Below are 19260 nucleotides of genomic sequence, written 5' to 3' on the forward strand. Positions count from 1 at the left end.
CTTTAATTATCCAAAATTTTACTTACCCCCCACGTTGCACAATGTACTATAATTATATGTTAAGCTTATTGTTCATAATCGTTCGACACCGCTACTTCTCAATCCATCCACCATCAGCCGTTTGTATCCTTAGAACGAAATTGTCTGGATGTCAGTGTGTCGACGGCAGGTTGATAATTGTGGCAGAGATGTCCCCTGTTGTGTCGTAGCATTCTTTGTCCTATCGATCTCTAAGGTTATGATGTTGAATCTCTGAACTGAATTGTATTCGACGTTTGATTGATTTGATATTTAGGGAGGTCCTTTCACCTGTGACGTGTTCGAGCCGGGCGGTGTGCGGCTGAGCCCAGGGGCGCTGGAGGGCGCGGAGCCGCTGAAGCCGCACTCATTCGAGCTAGATACCAGCGGCTGCGGGGCACGCGGCGACCTGCAACTTGACATCGTCCACGATAAACGCAGCGTCATGTGCGCTCTCGAGAAGCTCTCTGCTACAAAGTATCGTGCTACGTTTATGCCTAAAGCTCCAGGAAAACATAGGGTAAGCATATTAACAAAATTTAAATTGGGTTGATTATTTAGGTACGATGAGAAATGATCATGAAAATAGAAGCATCTATGTCACAATCACTCCAAACCTAAAGATTTCATTTAAAATAGTTATTTGTTTTACAAGGGGGTAAATTTGTTGTTTAACCGCTCGTGCTAAGATTAATATCCGAGCAAGCAATCGATTCCATAATTATTCTCTAAGTGGAATTAGTGGAGTAATTCTAAAAGTGGAATCAGATTACCTAGACAGAAGGATAGTTTCAAGTCTTCTTTGATGGAAAGCCACAAATGGTTATGTATAATGCAATTTTAAGGATGTCATTTCATAAATATAATTTCTTCTCAAGTTCTCAGTAAAATATCTAAGAAGAAAATATTTCCGGCCAATTTATGCACCAATCATTTTAACGAGTTTCACATATACAATAAATAAATAAAGTTTCCGTATACAACACCCAAAGAGGCATAGGTCAGGATCAGGAACGTCCGATGTCAGGTGACATTACTGTCAACAATTTACTTTTGGGTCATTCTTCAGATTTTTCCCTGCGTCTAAATTCTGTAAAACTATACTAAATGTATGGAAAGTTTGACGAAGTCGAGTCTGATCGCGGTCATATACATAATTGATAATGAAGCTTTTGTATTCATTCACTGTTGTATCCAAATCGAAGAGGTTTACTGATTTTGCTGTACAACTTCACGGGTTTAGAATCTCTGATTCTGTGATATTCTAGTGTATCATTAGACTCTGGAACGATGTATAACTGTCGTTTTTCTAGAAGTAGTCGTTGTGTATTAACAAGTACGCACGTTAGTACAAGAGTGAAGTCCAGTCACGAGCATTTTATTTTGGACTCAAATCATACCTTGGGACATAGATAATCATTTTTTCAGCATCCAACTGGTAAAGGCCCTCTTGATTGTTCATAAACTAATGAGAAAGAGAGAAACTAAATAAAGCAAAGTAATCACATGCAAATATTGAATTGTGTTCGTATGTTAGCTGGTTGAATTGACTTTTAAGTGATAATTTTGAATGATACATTTTATATTACATTTATTTGGATTTAATTTGGGTGATTTTTTTGGTATTTCATGGTTAGTATTTTCCTCGCGTTGGTGTAGTGAAAATTAATGGTTTCACTCGGAGTCAAAGTTTGTTTAACCCTCGTGCCTTGAAACCCTCGCAACGAAGAAAGATTCCACTTCTCGAACCGGTTCAATTTTGGAGTCTTTCGCTTGCTTGGGTATTAATATTAGTACGAGCGATTAAACAACAACTTTGCCCCCTTGTAAAACATATAACTACTAATTTCTCTTGAACCATGATATGATTTTGTAAATATATTCAACGTTGATTCCAAATCAAAGTTCGTAACTTTTATTTTTTTACTAATATTGATAAACCTGTTGCAGCTATATATTTACTTTAACGGGTACGACGTCCACGGCTCTCCGCACATGTTCCGAGTGGGTTCGCGTTCTAAGAAACCACGGGATAGTGCGAGTCCTTCCTACGCAAGGATCTCGAGCCCAGGTAATGAAATGTGTTCCAGTTCAAAGTAAAAGTGGTATCTATCTATTATAGAGCGGTCAAATCTTACAAAAATATCTCTTATAAGTAAAGTACAGCGTAAAGACTCCAAATAACATAGCAAAAATACCGATTTTTGCTATGTTATTTGGAGTCCTTGGAGGAATGCAAAACTATGTTTGTCAAGTAAAACATACATTTTTTGAAGCTTTTTATCTCAAGAACATAGGACATATGCTACGGGTACGCTTAAATTGCTCCAAGTTTAAGCAAGTCATGACAGGAAACCCATTGTTTTTTTTTTATGAAAACTGCAATGCAAATTTTGGAGTTTTTTGCAAACTACGCAGGGAACAGAACTTTTCTTTGCTTGCAAAACATAGTTTCAAATTTTTTCGAACATTCAGAATAACATACCAAAAATATAGCTTTTCATCACGCTTTGCATTTTTAATGTAAAATTTATCCGCTGTACCGTTTTTCTCATTTTAGTTTCGAGAATAAGATCAGAAAGCCCTCTCAACAATTATAACTTCTACGAAAAAAACGCAACGAAATACAACACCAGTTCATTTGATCGTCGCGAAGAAAGACGTGATTCGACAGATTACTACAAGGCTTCCTTTAGCCCGGACCTTAAAGAAAAAAGCTACGATGTAGTAGATTCTACATACTCAACATCGAGGAATATGAGAAAAGACAGCGCTAGATATGAAACGGAAAGTCCGAAAAATAGAACAACGAGCCCAATAACAACGAAGCACCTTGGAAATGGATCTCGACTTGATGTGAACAGGTCAACCAGTCCGTATCGTGCCACGAGCCCGTACCGCGCTACCAGCCCTATCGGGCGCACGGCCAGTCCGCTGGCGAGGAAGGACAGTCCGCTTAACCGCACTTCGAGTCCGATTAACAGGTATGATGTTTACTAATGACGATTTGATACTGCATTATGCATATTCCATTATACTACCTATACGATGTAGATTCCGGTAGGACTAGATTCTAAAGGATTATTCATGTTACATAGGCTATTTCCGAGGCCCAGCTTGACACTAGAAACTTTAGATAGAGGTTTTGATTATGTAAATAAATACCTACTACGTATTTAAATAACATAGCATGCATTACTGGCACGATTGAAATTGATATTTAATTGTTTTATTTTGTATATCAGAGTGAGCAGTCCCACGGAGCATTACAGCCCAGTGACGACAACTAAACGCGTGGTGGAAAAGCGAAGCAACTACAAGATGTATAGCTCCTACAGTGGCTCACAAGACAATCTGGATCAAAGCAGCCCTTTTTCCTCGCTGGATGCTGACCACACGAGAAGACTAGGCAGCCCAAGTATTCATTATATACACACCTCATTATTATCATTGTCTATTATATACACACTAAGTGGTTGCACTTTATTTTAGCCATTTCGATGTGCCCGCAGAGATGCTTTCATTCTCTCATTCCATCCATTAATATTGGTTTTGGTAAATTCAAATATACGAAATAAATAATTCTACTTAGAGATGGGCAGTAAGTAAATACTCACGGGTAAATACTGAGTAAATACTCAGTTCCCGTTCCCGTATTTACTCGTTTATACCCGAATTGGTGGGTATAAACTATTTAGAGTGCTGAAAGGGGCATATACATTTCAAATGTAGGTATATTTAGTAAACCTCTACTGGATCAAGTACTCAAAATTGTAAGATATATATTTTAAGGGGGGCACTCAATACATGTCACAAAAAAAAACAGAAACCACGAACATGTTGCATATCATTAAATGGGTCTTTGAAAATAACTTGAATGTTTCTAAAAACTTTTTGGATCAATTGAATACTTTTGGAAAAAAAACCGTTTTTAAAGGCCGAAATAATGTTTAATCCCTCTATAACTTGCGAACCAACGTTAAAAAAATATATGAAAAAATGTCGGGAGATTAGCCGTAGAACAAAGTACAAAAAAAACCTTTGAAAATGATCGGTTGAGCCATTTTTTAGTTTTCTTTGAAAAACCCTTAATAAAAGGGTCGTAAGTGCAGCGTAAACACGCATCTTTGTGCGAAATGCAGTTATTTGCTTAGAACATCGATAGAACTTAAGTTCCATATTTTAAAAGTAAATACCTTCTTATTTAAAATAAAACTGTTAACTAGGCGTTATCACAAATTGCCTCTCGCCGGTGATTCCCTTTTTTTCTCAAAAATTAAGCGTACTATATGCTTTTGTTATGGCAATATTGTTAATATACGTTAACACTTCAATAAAAACAATTTAGTTCTTAAATCTCACTTTCTTATTTTTTTCTTAGCATTCGTTTTTACCCACCGAAATGAGTAAATACGGGTATTTATCGGGTCACCCCTACCCATCTCTAATTCAACCACGAAAATTGAAAATCGAAACTGGGTTATCTGCTTCTCTATCGCTCAAATGTGCAAGTGTCATAAAGAAGTAGATAACGAAATTTAGATTTTAGATTTTCGCGGTAGGCCCTCAGGCTTTCCAAAGGATCCATAAAGTTGGGATTTTAATGTTATTGCTTTGTTTTTTTGTTGTTTGAAGAAATATTTTTTCTATAAAAAGCGTGAAATTTTTCTAAAGATGATAACATAGAGGCTGATGGACATGGGGTCTTGTTTGATAATGTAACCCTCAAAGTTGCCGTTAAAGCTACGCTGTGCAGCGTAACAGGCATAACACTACTGGTTACCAAACTTGGTTAAGTGACGTAAGGGTGTTGCGGTCAGCTGGCAAAATTAACTAACTGACAATTAACTAACTGACCACGGCCGCAACTGCGCTGCATTCGGTACGACAGGAACGGCTCGTAGTCTAGGTCCATTCATGTTTACAATCAAATTCAACTCGGTACACTGAGGCTACTAACTATTCATGAGCTCTGGGCCACATACAATTTCCATAAATTCCATAAGTGATCTTTTGGGCATTGAGAGTTTTATTTTTCAAACGTTTTTTTTTTCGTGTACGCTTGTCTTATTGAATTACATATTCATGTGATGGATTATAATGTAATTAATGTCATTAACATTACATATGTAAACAGGTATTTTATAGATATTGTTCTTTTAATTTTAAATCGCTTAGACCTTGCTCCTTGCAGAAAAGATCTCTAATTTCAATTTTCCATCTAAGTCCATGAAGTTTTTTTATTTGGATTTCTTTTCATATTCATATTTATTTGAATTGGCATTGCTAGGATTGATCGAATCTCTACTATATAACATTAAACTGCGAAAGTAACTCTGTCTGTATGTGTACTTGTTACGTCTTCCCGCTTAAACCGGTAAACCGATTGAGATGATATTAGATATGGAGATAGATTTGAGACCCGAGAAAGGACATAGCACTTTATCCAACATCATCATCATCCCACGCAGACGAAGACGCAGGCAAAATCTAATAATAAATAATGTTGAGTTTGCTTAAATGCCTGTTTTTGGTCCATAATTTTGACTTATCAATATAGATGATTTTGTAGCAAATATGTAGGTTGTAAGTAGATAATAAATTGAGTGTCGGTCAGCATGAGACCAAATCCTAGACTTATCTTGGTCTAACTCTAACACCGTTGGTTCGAGGAAAGCCTGTTACAAAGTACATATTGGGACTGGGCTGATGGTAATTTTAGCAAAATTGTTAAAAGCCGTCTTCTGTATAAATAAATATCCATTTCATTACCTTCGTTTAGGATACTTCGGTATTATAAAAAAAAATCTAATAAAAAAATGCTTTAGGTTCGGGAGACCCTGGAGGGAGATCGCATCATACAAGAAGAGATTCATGGGATTCACTTGAGAAAACTAGACAAATGCTCAGTGCCAACAGGTAAGATTTGACAATATAAATAAAAAATTAAGTATTTCAAACAATTTGTGTCTTCAGATTGTTTGTTTCATGTACGAGTATATCGGCACTACCCGTTCAAAGTTGTTAGTACTTAATTTTAATGCTACACAAAGGTTGTCTGGAAGAGATCGCTTTTTAGTTTTTTTGTATATTTTACAAGCTTTTATTTAACTTGTCCTGTTAGTATGTAGGTATGTATGTTAGGGCCTCATGCGCCATCCAGGGTTAGCCATAACCACTAACTCGGGGTTAATCGGTTGATCCCGGAGTTACCAATACAATTTAACCCTGTGTACCTAACGGTTAACTCCGAGTTAGTGGCTAACCCTTTGAGTGGTGCAAGCGGCCCTAAGTTGGTTGGTGTGGCTCAAATCTTGGAAGCTTTTGACGCGCTTCCTGATTTTCCGATTGAGCTGAAATTATGCATACATAGTTATTTAAGTCGGATGACAATGCAATATTATCATATGGAGAGAGAAGGTAGCAAAACAACGCAAACTAATTGTGTTTGAGGTTGTTACAATTATCTCGATGAGTATTAGTTACCTGTCAAAAGAAAAGTACAGTCAGCGATAAAAGCATGTACCAAAAATTATTTTTTGCCATAAAGGTATTAATTAACTTTATGGTGCACAATAATTACTATTTACGATACAAGTACGGAAAGTAGGTAGGTGGGTTGTCGCACGATATGTACTTGAAATAATATTTACGTACTTACATACTTTGTTTTTATCGGGTAATTATAACTAGACTGGGGTTTATCCTCATATGAAACATCCCCCTATTTGCAACTCAGAATAGGAGCTTATAACTATCACCCGAACATATCGAGGAAGCAATTGGCACGTCATTGATCAAAACGGTTTTATTTGTCATTTCCTTTTGCTCTGCCTAAGTCGAGTGAGGAAGTGTCAGGACTCAAAATATGTGGTATCAGAACCAACTGTTGTGGCGCGGTACATAGTTGTTATTATGGGTTTCTAAACTACGCCAAATACAAAAAGAAAGGTTATAATTTTAGCAGTAGCTATTTCAATTGGTTTTTTATCAACTTCATGACCCTCAGTAGCCATCACATTAAAAAGGGCCAGTGCCTGGGGCGTAGGCGCGTTGTCAGCCTGGCGGGTGCGCGCACGCAGCCACGCGACAGGCGGCGGTGGCGCCGTGGCGGCAGCGCATTTAATTAGACATTAATGAACATTATCGCAAGCATGACCAGTTATGCCGTTTTTAGGTTATAGGAAATAAATCCCTTTTTGGTAGCTCTCTTAATGGGTTTGATAAATCTTTTTACTTGTTATTGACTGTGTTTCATATAATATAGTTTGGATGTAATCGACGTCATACCATGCGACAGTAACTGTCATGTGTGTTATATAACTTTTTATTTCAACAGCCTGGAGCCGGCTGTTCCATCGGAGCGGTACGCCGGACAGAGTACGCTGGAACGCGAGACCAAGCGCAACACGCAACTCAACAAATTCGGCGACATGTCGCGCAGCTCATTTAATAGACAGCTAGACCGACTCGCCGACGACGAGTCCGATACGTACACGTCTCGGGTGAGTGAGATTTATAAAGTACTATTACTTCCTCAACATTACCCTACCATGCCAAACATTGCCTGCCTTGAAAACAGTAGCTGACCAGCTGTCTAAACGAAATGCTTAATAATAGTTACCTCTCTATTATAATGGGATGGGAATGACGCTAATATTAATGTGCAACAATCGTCTTGTAGCAGGAATTCAAGCGCGAAGTACGGGAGAGTACATACGTCGCGCGCGACTCTTCCTACAGCAGTGTGGAAGAGAAACAACAACAACAACAGCAGTCTTTTTTATCCAATAGGCCCCCCCGCGACCCTACCGGGGGGGCCCACTCTGAAACCGACGCGGCACACGCTCGTTTCAGGTGAGCGCTGATCCTCATATTTTAACAACGCCTCCTCTACTAACACTATAATAATAGTATATAGCTTAACAGTTCCTTAGAGAACGGTTAGATACTTAATCAAAATCTTTATTGGAAAACAGGATCATTAAATTACCTATAGATAAGTATATTCAGGGTGCGAAGCCAACGTGCCAATCGTTTACGGCGTAGTGAGCGAAACGCAACTGTCACTGTTGCACTAATATGGAAGACTGATAGCGAGAGATGACTACCTACGCTACGCTATGGAGCGTTAACGATTGGCACATTGGCTGAGCACCCAGGTCAGTAAATTGTGTATAATAGTTAAATGAGTTAATTCATGTTATAATCTCTTGCGATTTAATCAAAAGGATCGTATTAATGTAACGACATAATTTAACACGTACCTTGATTTCATACTATATTCATTCCAGAGAAACGCCGAAAAAAGCAACGTTGTAAATGAAAATAAAATTAAATATTTAGATAACATTATCAAAATAAATTAAATAAATTTGCCTCCATTTAACATTTTCGTATTACCTACATAAATACATTACTGTAATCGTTAATGGTCATGCTTAATATTTGTAAATAGTTTACAACATTTAAGTAGTTTCCAACTAGTCCATTCATTATTTTCTTAGCTACGACCTTCTACCTAATCTTATACGCTTATAAGATTGCAAAACCTCTGGTTTTTTTTTAATTATATTTGACCACTGACGCCATAAATGTATATACTAGTAAACACATAAGAACACAGACATGTCCAAAATAGTAATCTAAAATATAACTCATCCAAACGAGATAAAAGTTATGTAATTTATCGAAATATATGAAAACGTTGCGTTAAAAATTAACCTTTTTTTAAGATCACCAATTTCAATAATTAATAAATAAAATATTTTCCTTTTGTATATAACAACTGATGTGTTTGAAGTAAGTATTATAATTAAACCGTTGAACTACATATTTAGATGACGCGTGGTATGGACATAGCTTTAGCCGCGAGGAAGGACATAGGAAAGTTTTCAAACATCATAATCTCGCGCATACGAAGCTTGTGTAATATAAAATAACAACTATTTTACACTTTACTCTTAGTTATGTATTGTAACGTTATTGAAAATGTACTAAATAGATTTTTGTATTTTTCTTTTAGAAAACGGGTCTAGTGGGTAGTGAAGCCGATGGTTCCGGGTTCGAATAGCGGAAGGGCATTTATTTGTGTGATGAACACAGATATTTGTTCCTGAGTCATGGGTATTTGATATTTATATGTATGTATTTATCTTTATACGAGTACGTATTTATATCGTCTCCTAGTACCCAGGTCGATCTGTGTCAGATTGTCTCCATATACCTATATATATGTATTTATTTATTTACTTATTTAGACCATAATGATATTTTGTTTCAGACCAATTGAAAGGGAAAACAATAGAGGAGCTCAAGAAATTCAAGTACAACCAACACTCAATGGAACAGTCGACAGATTCATAGAGTTTATCGGTAGGTAAATAAAAAAGTAATTAAGTCACGCACCGTTAAAACTTACAACCTTAATAAATATGTTAATGTTATATTCTATTCTCTATTGTCCATTAATACATATTATGACAAGAGGTAATTTTGATACACGTACTTATATACACGGTTACGCCACCCTCGGTCCGTGGGGTCCAGCGGCACAAGGTCTGTTCAAATTTGCCCAAACAGCTAGTCAATGTGGTGACAAAATAGAGGTGGCAGCTTCCAGGCTTAATTCATAAGCATTAAATTGTGATTCAGTGGGAAAATACTAGCAGCATCGGCACCACGTGTCAGGAGCCAACTTTAGAAATAGGTTTTTAGATATGATTTTTAATTTAGTTACATTTACATAGGTTGGTTATGAAATTTACTTTATATGGTGTATTTGGTTATGTGAAAATAGGTATACAATGTACAATGAGCATCGTTACACCGACATAGGTGAGAGATTTAATAGGAACCGTTGTTATTCCTTGAATTTGTTCCAACTATACTTTCTAAAAAACAGTGTCGCACCTGAACAATCAAAGCTTTATTGTTCAATATCAAAACAAATATTCCAATAATTCAAAATAATAAGGCTGTGAATAGACGGTAAAAATATATCTCCTGTTTGTTGTTCATATTTTCTTCGAAACGCTATCCTGAGTGCTCTATTATTCTGTCATCCTCGGAAAAGGGATCGCTTAAGCGTGCAATTGTATCTTTAACAAAACAGTTTCTCAATAGTATAATGCTCTTCATAATTTTCGGTGCTTAAATATCGCCTGTAGTAATAATAATCTTAATAACAGTGTTTCCCTTTCATTTCATTAGAATAAGAAAGAATAAGAAACCATTTATTGCCACACAATAAAAAAAATCAGATAGGTTACAAAGTACAATAATATAAAAAATTGGTATGTGCGGCAAAAGGAACAGGCTCAGTCATTTCATAACAAATTGACTGCGCAGCGCTGATCTTCAGTCCATCCCCTTCACTGAACCACATTGATATGACAAGCGGGTTAAAGGATTTTTTACCATTAAAATGCCAAAAAGGCATCTACGTGTTGGTTTCCGCGTCTCAATGGTCTGAAATACCATTGTTCCGTGATGGGAAAAACAAATTAATACATTGTGTAATAAGGCAGATATGACCAAAATAATATTTTTAACGAGAGTTGATCAACTCAAGTTTACAGTGTCAATATTTTCAGTAAGATACACACTGTTATAATAACACTTGCTAGAGAGTAAATACCTACAATGGAAGCCAATATTAGTACATTGAGTATCAAGGGCGGTAAATAAGAATTTACAACGCCCGAAGCCGAAGGTCAGGGCTTAATTAACACGAGTCCATAATTCTTGTACCGCCCGTGGCACTGACAATGTGTTTCATCACACTTGTGAGTACAAAAACTAAATTTTACGCGAAATAATTCTAAATACGGTGACATTTAAAACCTCCGCCATAATGTTATTTTTGACAGGTTGAAAAATGTGGTAAAATATTTTTTCAACACACTTGCTCAAAACGACATTTTTATTCCACCGATTTATGGCTCATAATCCTAGATATTAAACACGCGTGCTTTTTCAGCATATTATAACACTCGTGCTTTCATTATATTATCGGACACATTTAAGAAGGTAACTGATTGCTAATAATATGCATGGAAACGGAGCCTTCTTAATTTGGTCGAGTATTTTTTTTTTTTATTAACCAACTATTAGGTTACAAATGTTCGTTCAAAGGGGTTTTATCACACCAAACATAATTTTATAGATTAAATTATCTTATAAATTACATTAATGAATAAACATATCATTGTATCGATTTGATCTCCATCCGTCGAATAGAAATACGAAAATATTAGCTTTTTACATTTTTATAATTGGCTGTTTGTCGATTTCGTTCGCTCCTTTGCCTTTCGCGCGCATTGGAGTCGTGCGTAAAACAAAACTACGTGCCAGCCATTTATCGTATTTGTCATAAAATTGGAATAGTTTTGCATGTTTTTAGTTCATATACTGACGAAAATGTCATTTTCAAGCATTGAAAATGAAGTAAACATAAAATTGAGGCAAGAGTCCGCAAGAGCCGAGAACGATAGCCTTTTACCATCAAAATCGGGTGAAAAAGAATTGGCGGCATACGAAACTTTTATTCAATGGAAAATCAGCAAAAACGCCCAGTCTTTCTTGGAAAACGTGTTGGTAGCTTACTTTAATGAATGTGCAATTATTCGATGTTAGAACTGTAAGCCACCATTTTAAATATTGTACTTTTACTGTTTTGACAAAAAAATCTAATTTATAAGTTTTGTTTTTTCCTCGCAAGTGTGTTGAAAAACGTTCATACGACGTTTTTCAACACACTTGCGAGGTGTTGGAAAACGTGCACGCGTGGGCATTGGTCATTACCCACATCGGCTTTCTTATTGCGCGCTCGCTTACAGCTCGCGCGAACAATATCACCTCTTGTGTTATGACCAACTTAGCACACTTGTATCATATAGGTAATGTACTATTAACGGCTGTTAAATAAATCAAATATTTAATAATAGTTTTAAACATAAACAAAAATATTAAATCATGAACGTCGATATTTTAAAAGTAAAACTCAAGTAAAGCCCATGGGCATAACAAAATTAAAAAAAAAACTATTACCGCCCGTGGGTATAATTTAGCTCATTCCTCAGTATGCTGGCATACAATAACACCGTTTACGAGCAAGTCTGATGAATATTACCTACTTAGTAATTTAAGTTAACTAATCGTAGTACTTATAAATATTGGTTCACCATTTGCTTTTCCTGAAGCGGAATGGTATGCCTCTATTTCCATTAAAATGCCAATTAATTGGCATAAAACCACTACATTTTTATTGTAACGTAAACGTTCTTATTGTTGCGTAAACAATAGAAGTCAATGCTAAAGTTACTTGTTAATGTTTTCGCTTTTATTACATTTACGCTGCTTCGTAGATTTTTCCTCGCATTTTAAACAATCTGGTTATTTTGTGCATCGTCGCGATGTCTGTGGGGGTGAAACCGCTGCTTCAATTTCCGCCCTATGCTAATATTTGCATGCAAAATAGCCTTGCAGACTTCGTTACCTGTCGATATATTAATACAAGTAGGTACCAATAGAGTAAAACTATTGGCTCGTAGAATTAAAAGATATGTTAGCCTATTAATGCTTCGATTGAATCTGTCTGGCAGATGTGTTCATTTAAGCGGAAATTAGGCACAGATTAATCTGCCGGAGATCAGTCCGCATACATCTGTGCCTGATTTCCGGCTTATATTGATAGATTTGTTTGCTAGACACTTTGCCAAACAGATTCTACATTCGCAGGGCAGAATTAAGGGTTCACTTTTCATTCGTTCGGTTAAATTTACCAATAATCCAAAATAATGTCTAATAGGGTAAATTGTCAATAGGGAATATTACGTGAAACTCTGTGTAGGGGACACCGCTACCACAATCCATCAAAATCTGAGGTTCTACCGCGAAACAAGGAAATCGAAATTTCGTTATCTAACCTCTCTCATCACTTGCATATTCGAGCGATAAAGATGCAGATAACTAAATTTCGATTTTCACGTTTCCCGGTAGGCCCTTTGTAAACAAACCGCCTTGATGCATCAATGTCATATTTTATTATCTGTGAAAACTTGTCAAAAAACAGTTTAATGTACACTATGTACTACTAGTGCTGAACTCTAGCGGCAGAACATTGCAGTAATACTCCCTATTACTGGCCACTCTTTAATAACTGGCCATATTATACTAAAAATGAATTATGTTTATAGGTTATATTATTAAAGACGGCCAGTAATTGACGATTTACCCTATATCTTCATATTTATAAGAGCAAACAGTTTTCTATTAAATTTCATTATTTAGCTTCCATACGTAACAATAGTTATTGTTTTGAGAATATACTTAATTTAATAAACAATTTATAAATTCAAATATTTTACCATTGCACGTCTTCAGGCAATATCAGTTATTTAATGTACCTACAGCGTAAATAATGGAGTTGGTTGATATATTAAAGTATCTCCGTAATAATTTTCTGTCAGCTGTCAGTTATGCTCCGGTTAGGAATAGCGTTTATATACGAGTATAATAAACCATAATTTATTATACTCGTATATAAACGATCAGGAACCGTATGTATCGTGTCTGCGGTGCATCATTCGAAAGGTTTGTAAAACCTCTAACGATGTTAAAAACTTTTCTGGACTAGGTAGTTGATTACATTTGGAAATAATCTATTCTAAATTTATAAAAATGTATCTTTAACTGAACTCTGGTTACCATCAGCAAGAGTAATGAATAGTACTAAGGTTTGTCTTGTATTGAAGTGGATTGCGCGGGCGCCGGGCCGGGGCACCTGGAGTTAGAGGTCCGCGACGCGGGCGGCACGTTGGTGGGCAGCTCGGTGCGCGCGCTGGGGACGCAGCGGTACGCCGCCGCTTTTACGCCACGCCAGCCCGCGCTGCACACTGTCGCTATCACCTTCAACGACCAACACGTGCCTGGTAAGTTGTATGCTAAATATCTAAAGGGCTTCACTCACTTTGTGATGAAATTCGTTACAAAGTCTCTGGAACCCATAAGTCAAAATATGCTAGTTGAGATCACAGCTACATCCTTTTCTATGAAGAGGATCTGCTTAGCCGAATTTCATAGGTAACTTTCTTAATACATTTTCTTCTTGATATTTGGATCATTTAGCTATGCTTCTGTCTGGGCAACAAAAAACATCATCCAATAGTATGCTCAGTGTAGGGTTCCGTTGTTACCATCCTCTCGAATAGGCTAAACGGAGGCTATTAGTAAGTATCATGTACATTACAAGCATAATGGAGTCCTTCGCAGTGCTTTGTACGTCCTTTTACTAAGAAGAGAAGACTATTTACAATAACTCAAAAACGGCTGGACTGATCATGTTCACTTATAGTTTTCATTGAAAGTATTTATTTATCTTTTGTTTTACGATTTTTTTTTTATATTTTTGGACCCATGGTTCAAAAGGTAGAGAAGGAGGGGTGACACATATTTTTTTCTTTCGGAGCAATTATTACCGAAAATATTTACGTTATCAAAAATTGGTTGTTGGAGACCTTTATTCGTTTTGGAAGACCTAACCAACGATACCCCATATCATTGGTTAAAAGAGTTTTTTTTTTGTACTTTTTATTTCACCGTTCTGTCGCCATGCATGATAAATTTCAGCTTTCTAACGATCACGGAGCAAAGCCGCGGACAAACAGATAGACGGACGTGGCGAAACTATAAACTAAGAAATAGAATATTATTCTATTTGAAAATTTGATAAAGTTTTGCGCGTTTGTGTGAGTGATGCTAGATAATTGATTGCAATAGAGAGATAAAGTCAAAACAGATGGCGCTGTACTGGGTTAAATGTTTCGGGGTCACTGAATAGTCAAACGTTAACTTATGAGAATCAGAGTTACCTCAAAATGTATGGAGCTCTGCAGCGCCATCTCGTTTACCTGTCAAATTCGAAGCACGAAAATCGCGCATGTCTTAGATTTTACTCATCTTACTCAATCTATCTATCTTTGCTCATGCTCATAGTGTAGGTGTAAACTTAACATGGGGACTGCAAATACATGGATTTATTATTTATCAAGACTATAAAATAAATATGAAATATATCTGTAAATGTACTGACACATATAACTGACATTTGGTACGTTAGTGTGCGTTAATGCAAGAAATTATAATATTTACCAGTTCTGACACAATTTTAATGAAATGAAACACTGTTGAGTGTAAATATAAATCGATATAAACACATCTTATGAAGTTCTTTGAGTTTTGAGAGAAATGGTAAAAATCCACAAGTTGTGCAAAGAATAAAAGATACTACCGCAAAAATGTTGTTTATTATTTAGTAATATAATCGTATTACATGTTACTCCAATGAAAATTGTTACAATAATAAAAAGCTAGACAACTGCGGCCGCTTACGCTTATATAACCGAGACAAACTGATTACATCTATTCTCTATCACGTAATTTGTCGGCTATTGATAACAGAAAGTAAGTAGCCAAATACGAATTAAACTATGTACCTATATTACGAAGGTAATGTAAGAGAGATAATTTAGGCACTTTCGCGTAAGGCCAATTGGGCCCAAGTGTCAGTTTGAGCAAATGCTGAAAAGAAATACTAAGGACATTGACATAAGGACGGGCCTTACGGGCAATAAGAATGGGGCCAGTACAGCGGTGTCACGCACACGAATTCGAACAGTCTAACGCCACAACGCAATTGGTTGATGAGTTCGCATCACGTGCGTGATTGGCCGCAACTAGTGGCGTTAGACTGCATGATTGGCTCAAATTCGTGAGTGACACCACTGAACTAGCACCATTCTTAGTGTCCATAAGGCCCGTCCTTCAATATATGTCAATGACGAAAGGAACATGCTTCAAAATGGTCCAAAAACCAACAGACTTGAGAGATAACTCATTTGATTGATCTTTCTATCTACTTGATTTCGTTATACAGAATGTAACAAAAATTTTGGGGATCCGTTTAAGGACATATTCGGTATCGTGTTCTGATTAGGATATAGTAAAATATTTGTTTTTTTGACGCGAATATTTTTTTTTTTATATGGGGTGGCTTGTTCAAATCGGTTAACTTTACTTTGATATAAAGGCCAAATACCTAACCTAACTCTAAGCTGTATTGATTTTTGGACCAGGCTCCATACAATGTTGCCCATGGTCCTTTGGGAATAGGTACAGACTCATACATTTTTGAGTCAATATATATTTTCTATGTCATATCATATTCAACTAGGTTTGCTACATCTGTTACCAAACGCAAAGCGTGAAGCCTATGCCGTCAATGCTTTTGACAGCTATGGGTTCTAATAGCTTCAACGCAACAAACAAAAAACAATACACAAAGTGCCCATTGACGGGGCCGTAAAACATTGAGACAGAAAGTATTCAAACCGGTATCAAAACAACGTTTACATATATATATAAAGATAGCAATGCGTTAAATTCAACAGTATCGTAGGACCGCGATTTAGATAACATCATCTTTGTATTTTTCATATTAGTTTCAAATTTATTTATTTTTTGACTTAGGTACAATCAAGCAAGGCAAGCAATCACGAGCTTCTGTGCGACCCCGAAATATGCTCTGTTGTCAGTTCTATAAATATGATTTCCGTAATTTCGTTATAGTCTGCTGAGTCTCGAACGATTCCACGATGTTTGTCACCTGAAACCATTGTTTCGTATTGGCAGGGTACTGGATGCAGAAATACTAAAAATAAAAATCGACATTTGAATGTATTTTATCATCAACAGTAAATATTGATGAATTATGCGAGTATTCATTCGGAATATAAATATGTCAAAGCTGCTTGTAGATAATAATGTGGCATTTTATACCTACTCTACAGGATGCTTTATTTTAAATGCGTTAACGTTTAAGGAAATTAAATGGCGTAGTTTGTTTTCGTTAAATCGATTTTTTTTTTAATTTTTCATATACACTAAATAATTAAATGCTCCCTCTACCGCTTTTGTCAAACAGGCATTATAATTATCTCAACCAAACAGTTGAAAACTATGACATGTCGATCCATTTTGTTTCTTCCGTTATTTTAAGTCAATTATTATGTAGTACTCGTATGTGCGGAAAGAGAAGAGTCGTGAAATGTAAGGGAATCCATCATTTTACGACTCTTCTCATTCCGCACGGACTGTAATTACCGATCTGAAAACGGAAGAACAACAACTTCAAAATAACAAGAAAATTATTAGTTTTATTACAACTTTGGTAATTTTGTGGTAAATCTTAAGGTTTTATTTAACAACGAACTACCTTAGTTCTTTCAACTTGTTTTAGTCTGAAATCTTGACTTTAAAATTACTTATATTTTATTTCCTTTAAACACAACTTGAGTACATATTGTAGGACACAAGTTTTAAAAACCCAAACCTACCATTTCTAAATTTTTCTGATGTCACCGTAAAATATGTTATAATCCGATTTACTTAAGAGGAAAGAGGACGGCCGATTCTCCATACAATGGTAGTCCCCATTTTCCTCTGTGGATATTGACATTTAGGAAATGGTTTTTACTATGTTGGATTTCTAGGGTTCCGTAGCCAAATGGCAAAAAACGCAACCCTTATAGATTCGTCATGACCGTCTGTCTGTCCGTTTATGTCACAGCCACTTTTTTCCGAAACTATAAGAGCTATACTGTTCAATATTGGTAAGTAGATGTATTCTATGAACCGCATTAAGATTTTTATACAAAAATAGAAAAAAAAAAACAATAAATTTTGGGGGTTCCCCATACTAAGAACAGAAACTCAAAAAATCTTTTTTCATCAAACCCATACGAGTGGGGTATCTATGGATAGGTCTTTAAAAATGATATTGAGGATTCTAATATCATTTTTTTCTAAACTGAATAGTTTGCGCGAGAGACACTTCCAAAGTGGTAAAATGAATATGAAATGAACGTTTTAAACATACATCTTATACCTAACAACGAATACTGTCACTTTGTTTGGAAATTATAAAATTACCTATTTACATTATTCTAGAGTCTACCTTTCAAGCACTAAATTACCTGTATAATTATTTATCTTGTATTAACCCGCAAGACATTTGCGGTAAAATGAGATGAATAGCTTAGCAACAACGCACATACTTTGCCCGTTACATCGAAAACGTAGATTTGCAGTAGGAGTCAGCAAAAGCGGGGAAGTAATATTTAAGTAATTATAGACATCACCGAATAATTTCAGAGGGCTAATTTTAATTACTGAGCTTATTTACTATTCAAAGAATTCGTCATCAATTGAATTTCGAATCAGCCTGTATTATTCAGTATGCGATTTTATCGCTTGTTGGTGTTAAATGTTGACAGGATTCGGATAATTTCGAATTTGTTTACTGATAATATTTTCAGCCAGTAAATTTGAATTTTAACGTAATGCCTTATCACACAATTGTAATAATGATTTAAAAGCAGCTGTTTTTATTTGGATTCCTTTTCTAAATTCGTTGTAACTAGAATGTGGAATTGTATTGAAATAAGTGGATGATTGATAAAAACTCTCCTATGTCCTTGCCTGAACATCCAACTATCTCCATACCATATTCCATCTAAAGCTTCTAACGCACTACAATTAATTTCTTACGGTTTCTTGCGGTTTCAATCTAATTTCTTGCGGTTTCATTCTTGCAAGTGCGTGCGCTTATGAAGCATGCCGTACGTTAAGTTTTTGCGGTTCTGAAGCGGCAATAAATTAACTGTGCGTTCTAAGTCCAAGTCAGTTCTACAGTTTATTTGTTGATTAAAATGTCTCTTGAACAAATGGGTGAAATGGCCTGTCACTCAATAATTAAAAACAATACCTTAACTAAAGTTACACCGTTAATTGCAAGGGTAAATCAGCGTAAATTACGTTAATGTCTTAAAACAACCACTATTCTAATTAACTCCATTATGAAAGATATGAATAATTATTTTTATCTGATAAAACTTTTACGATAGTTTACACTTGCCTTAGATTACTCGTATAGTCTGAGACACCATTAGAAGTACGAATTTCTGCAGCTTAATCTTGCCACAATTACTTAAGGGTTCCATAGTCAACTAACGATTATAGTTTTGCCATGCCCGTCTGTCTGTCCGTCTGCGGCTTTAACCCAAAATCGTTAGTGCTAGAAAGCTACATTTTGGCATGGATACATAAATCATGCATGGCAACAGAACGGTAACATAAAAAGTAAAATGTTTTTAGGGTATCTCCCAAGATATATATATATAT

At 35.9% G+C, this 19260-nt stretch overlaps 1 protein-coding gene across 3 annotated transcripts in view; it reads left to right on the plus strand.

Annotated features, from left to right (window-relative positions):
• The window catches only part of LOC133521118 (filamin-A), a 105906-nt gene that overhangs the window by 27311 nt on the left and 59335 nt on the right, over window positions 1-19260 (plus strand). The window contains exons 12-20 of one of the 3 annotated variants that reach the window (XM_061855886.1): window positions 296-538; window positions 1969-2089; window positions 2579-3002; window positions 3264-3436; window positions 5847-5937; window positions 7358-7523; window positions 7703-7875; window positions 9302-9393; window positions 13776-13952. In XM_061855886.1, the coding sequence (XP_061711870.1) occupies window positions 296-538; window positions 1969-2089; window positions 2579-3002; window positions 3264-3436; window positions 5847-5937; window positions 7358-7523; window positions 7703-7875; window positions 9302-9393; window positions 13776-13952 (1660 nt within the window). The remainder of the gene's footprint in view (window positions 1-295; window positions 539-1968; window positions 2090-2578; window positions 3003-3263; window positions 3437-5846; window positions 5938-7357; window positions 7524-7702; window positions 7876-9301; window positions 9394-13775; window positions 13953-19260) is intronic. The other 2 variants (XM_061855896.1, XM_061855905.1) reach the window with 2 other exon arrangements.

Source organism: Cydia pomonella, chromosome 1 (assembly GCF_033807575.1).
Source record: "Cydia pomonella isolate Wapato2018A chromosome 1, ilCydPomo1, whole genome shotgun sequence".
Taxonomy (NCBI): domain Eukaryota; kingdom Metazoa; phylum Arthropoda; class Insecta; order Lepidoptera; family Tortricidae; genus Cydia; species Cydia pomonella.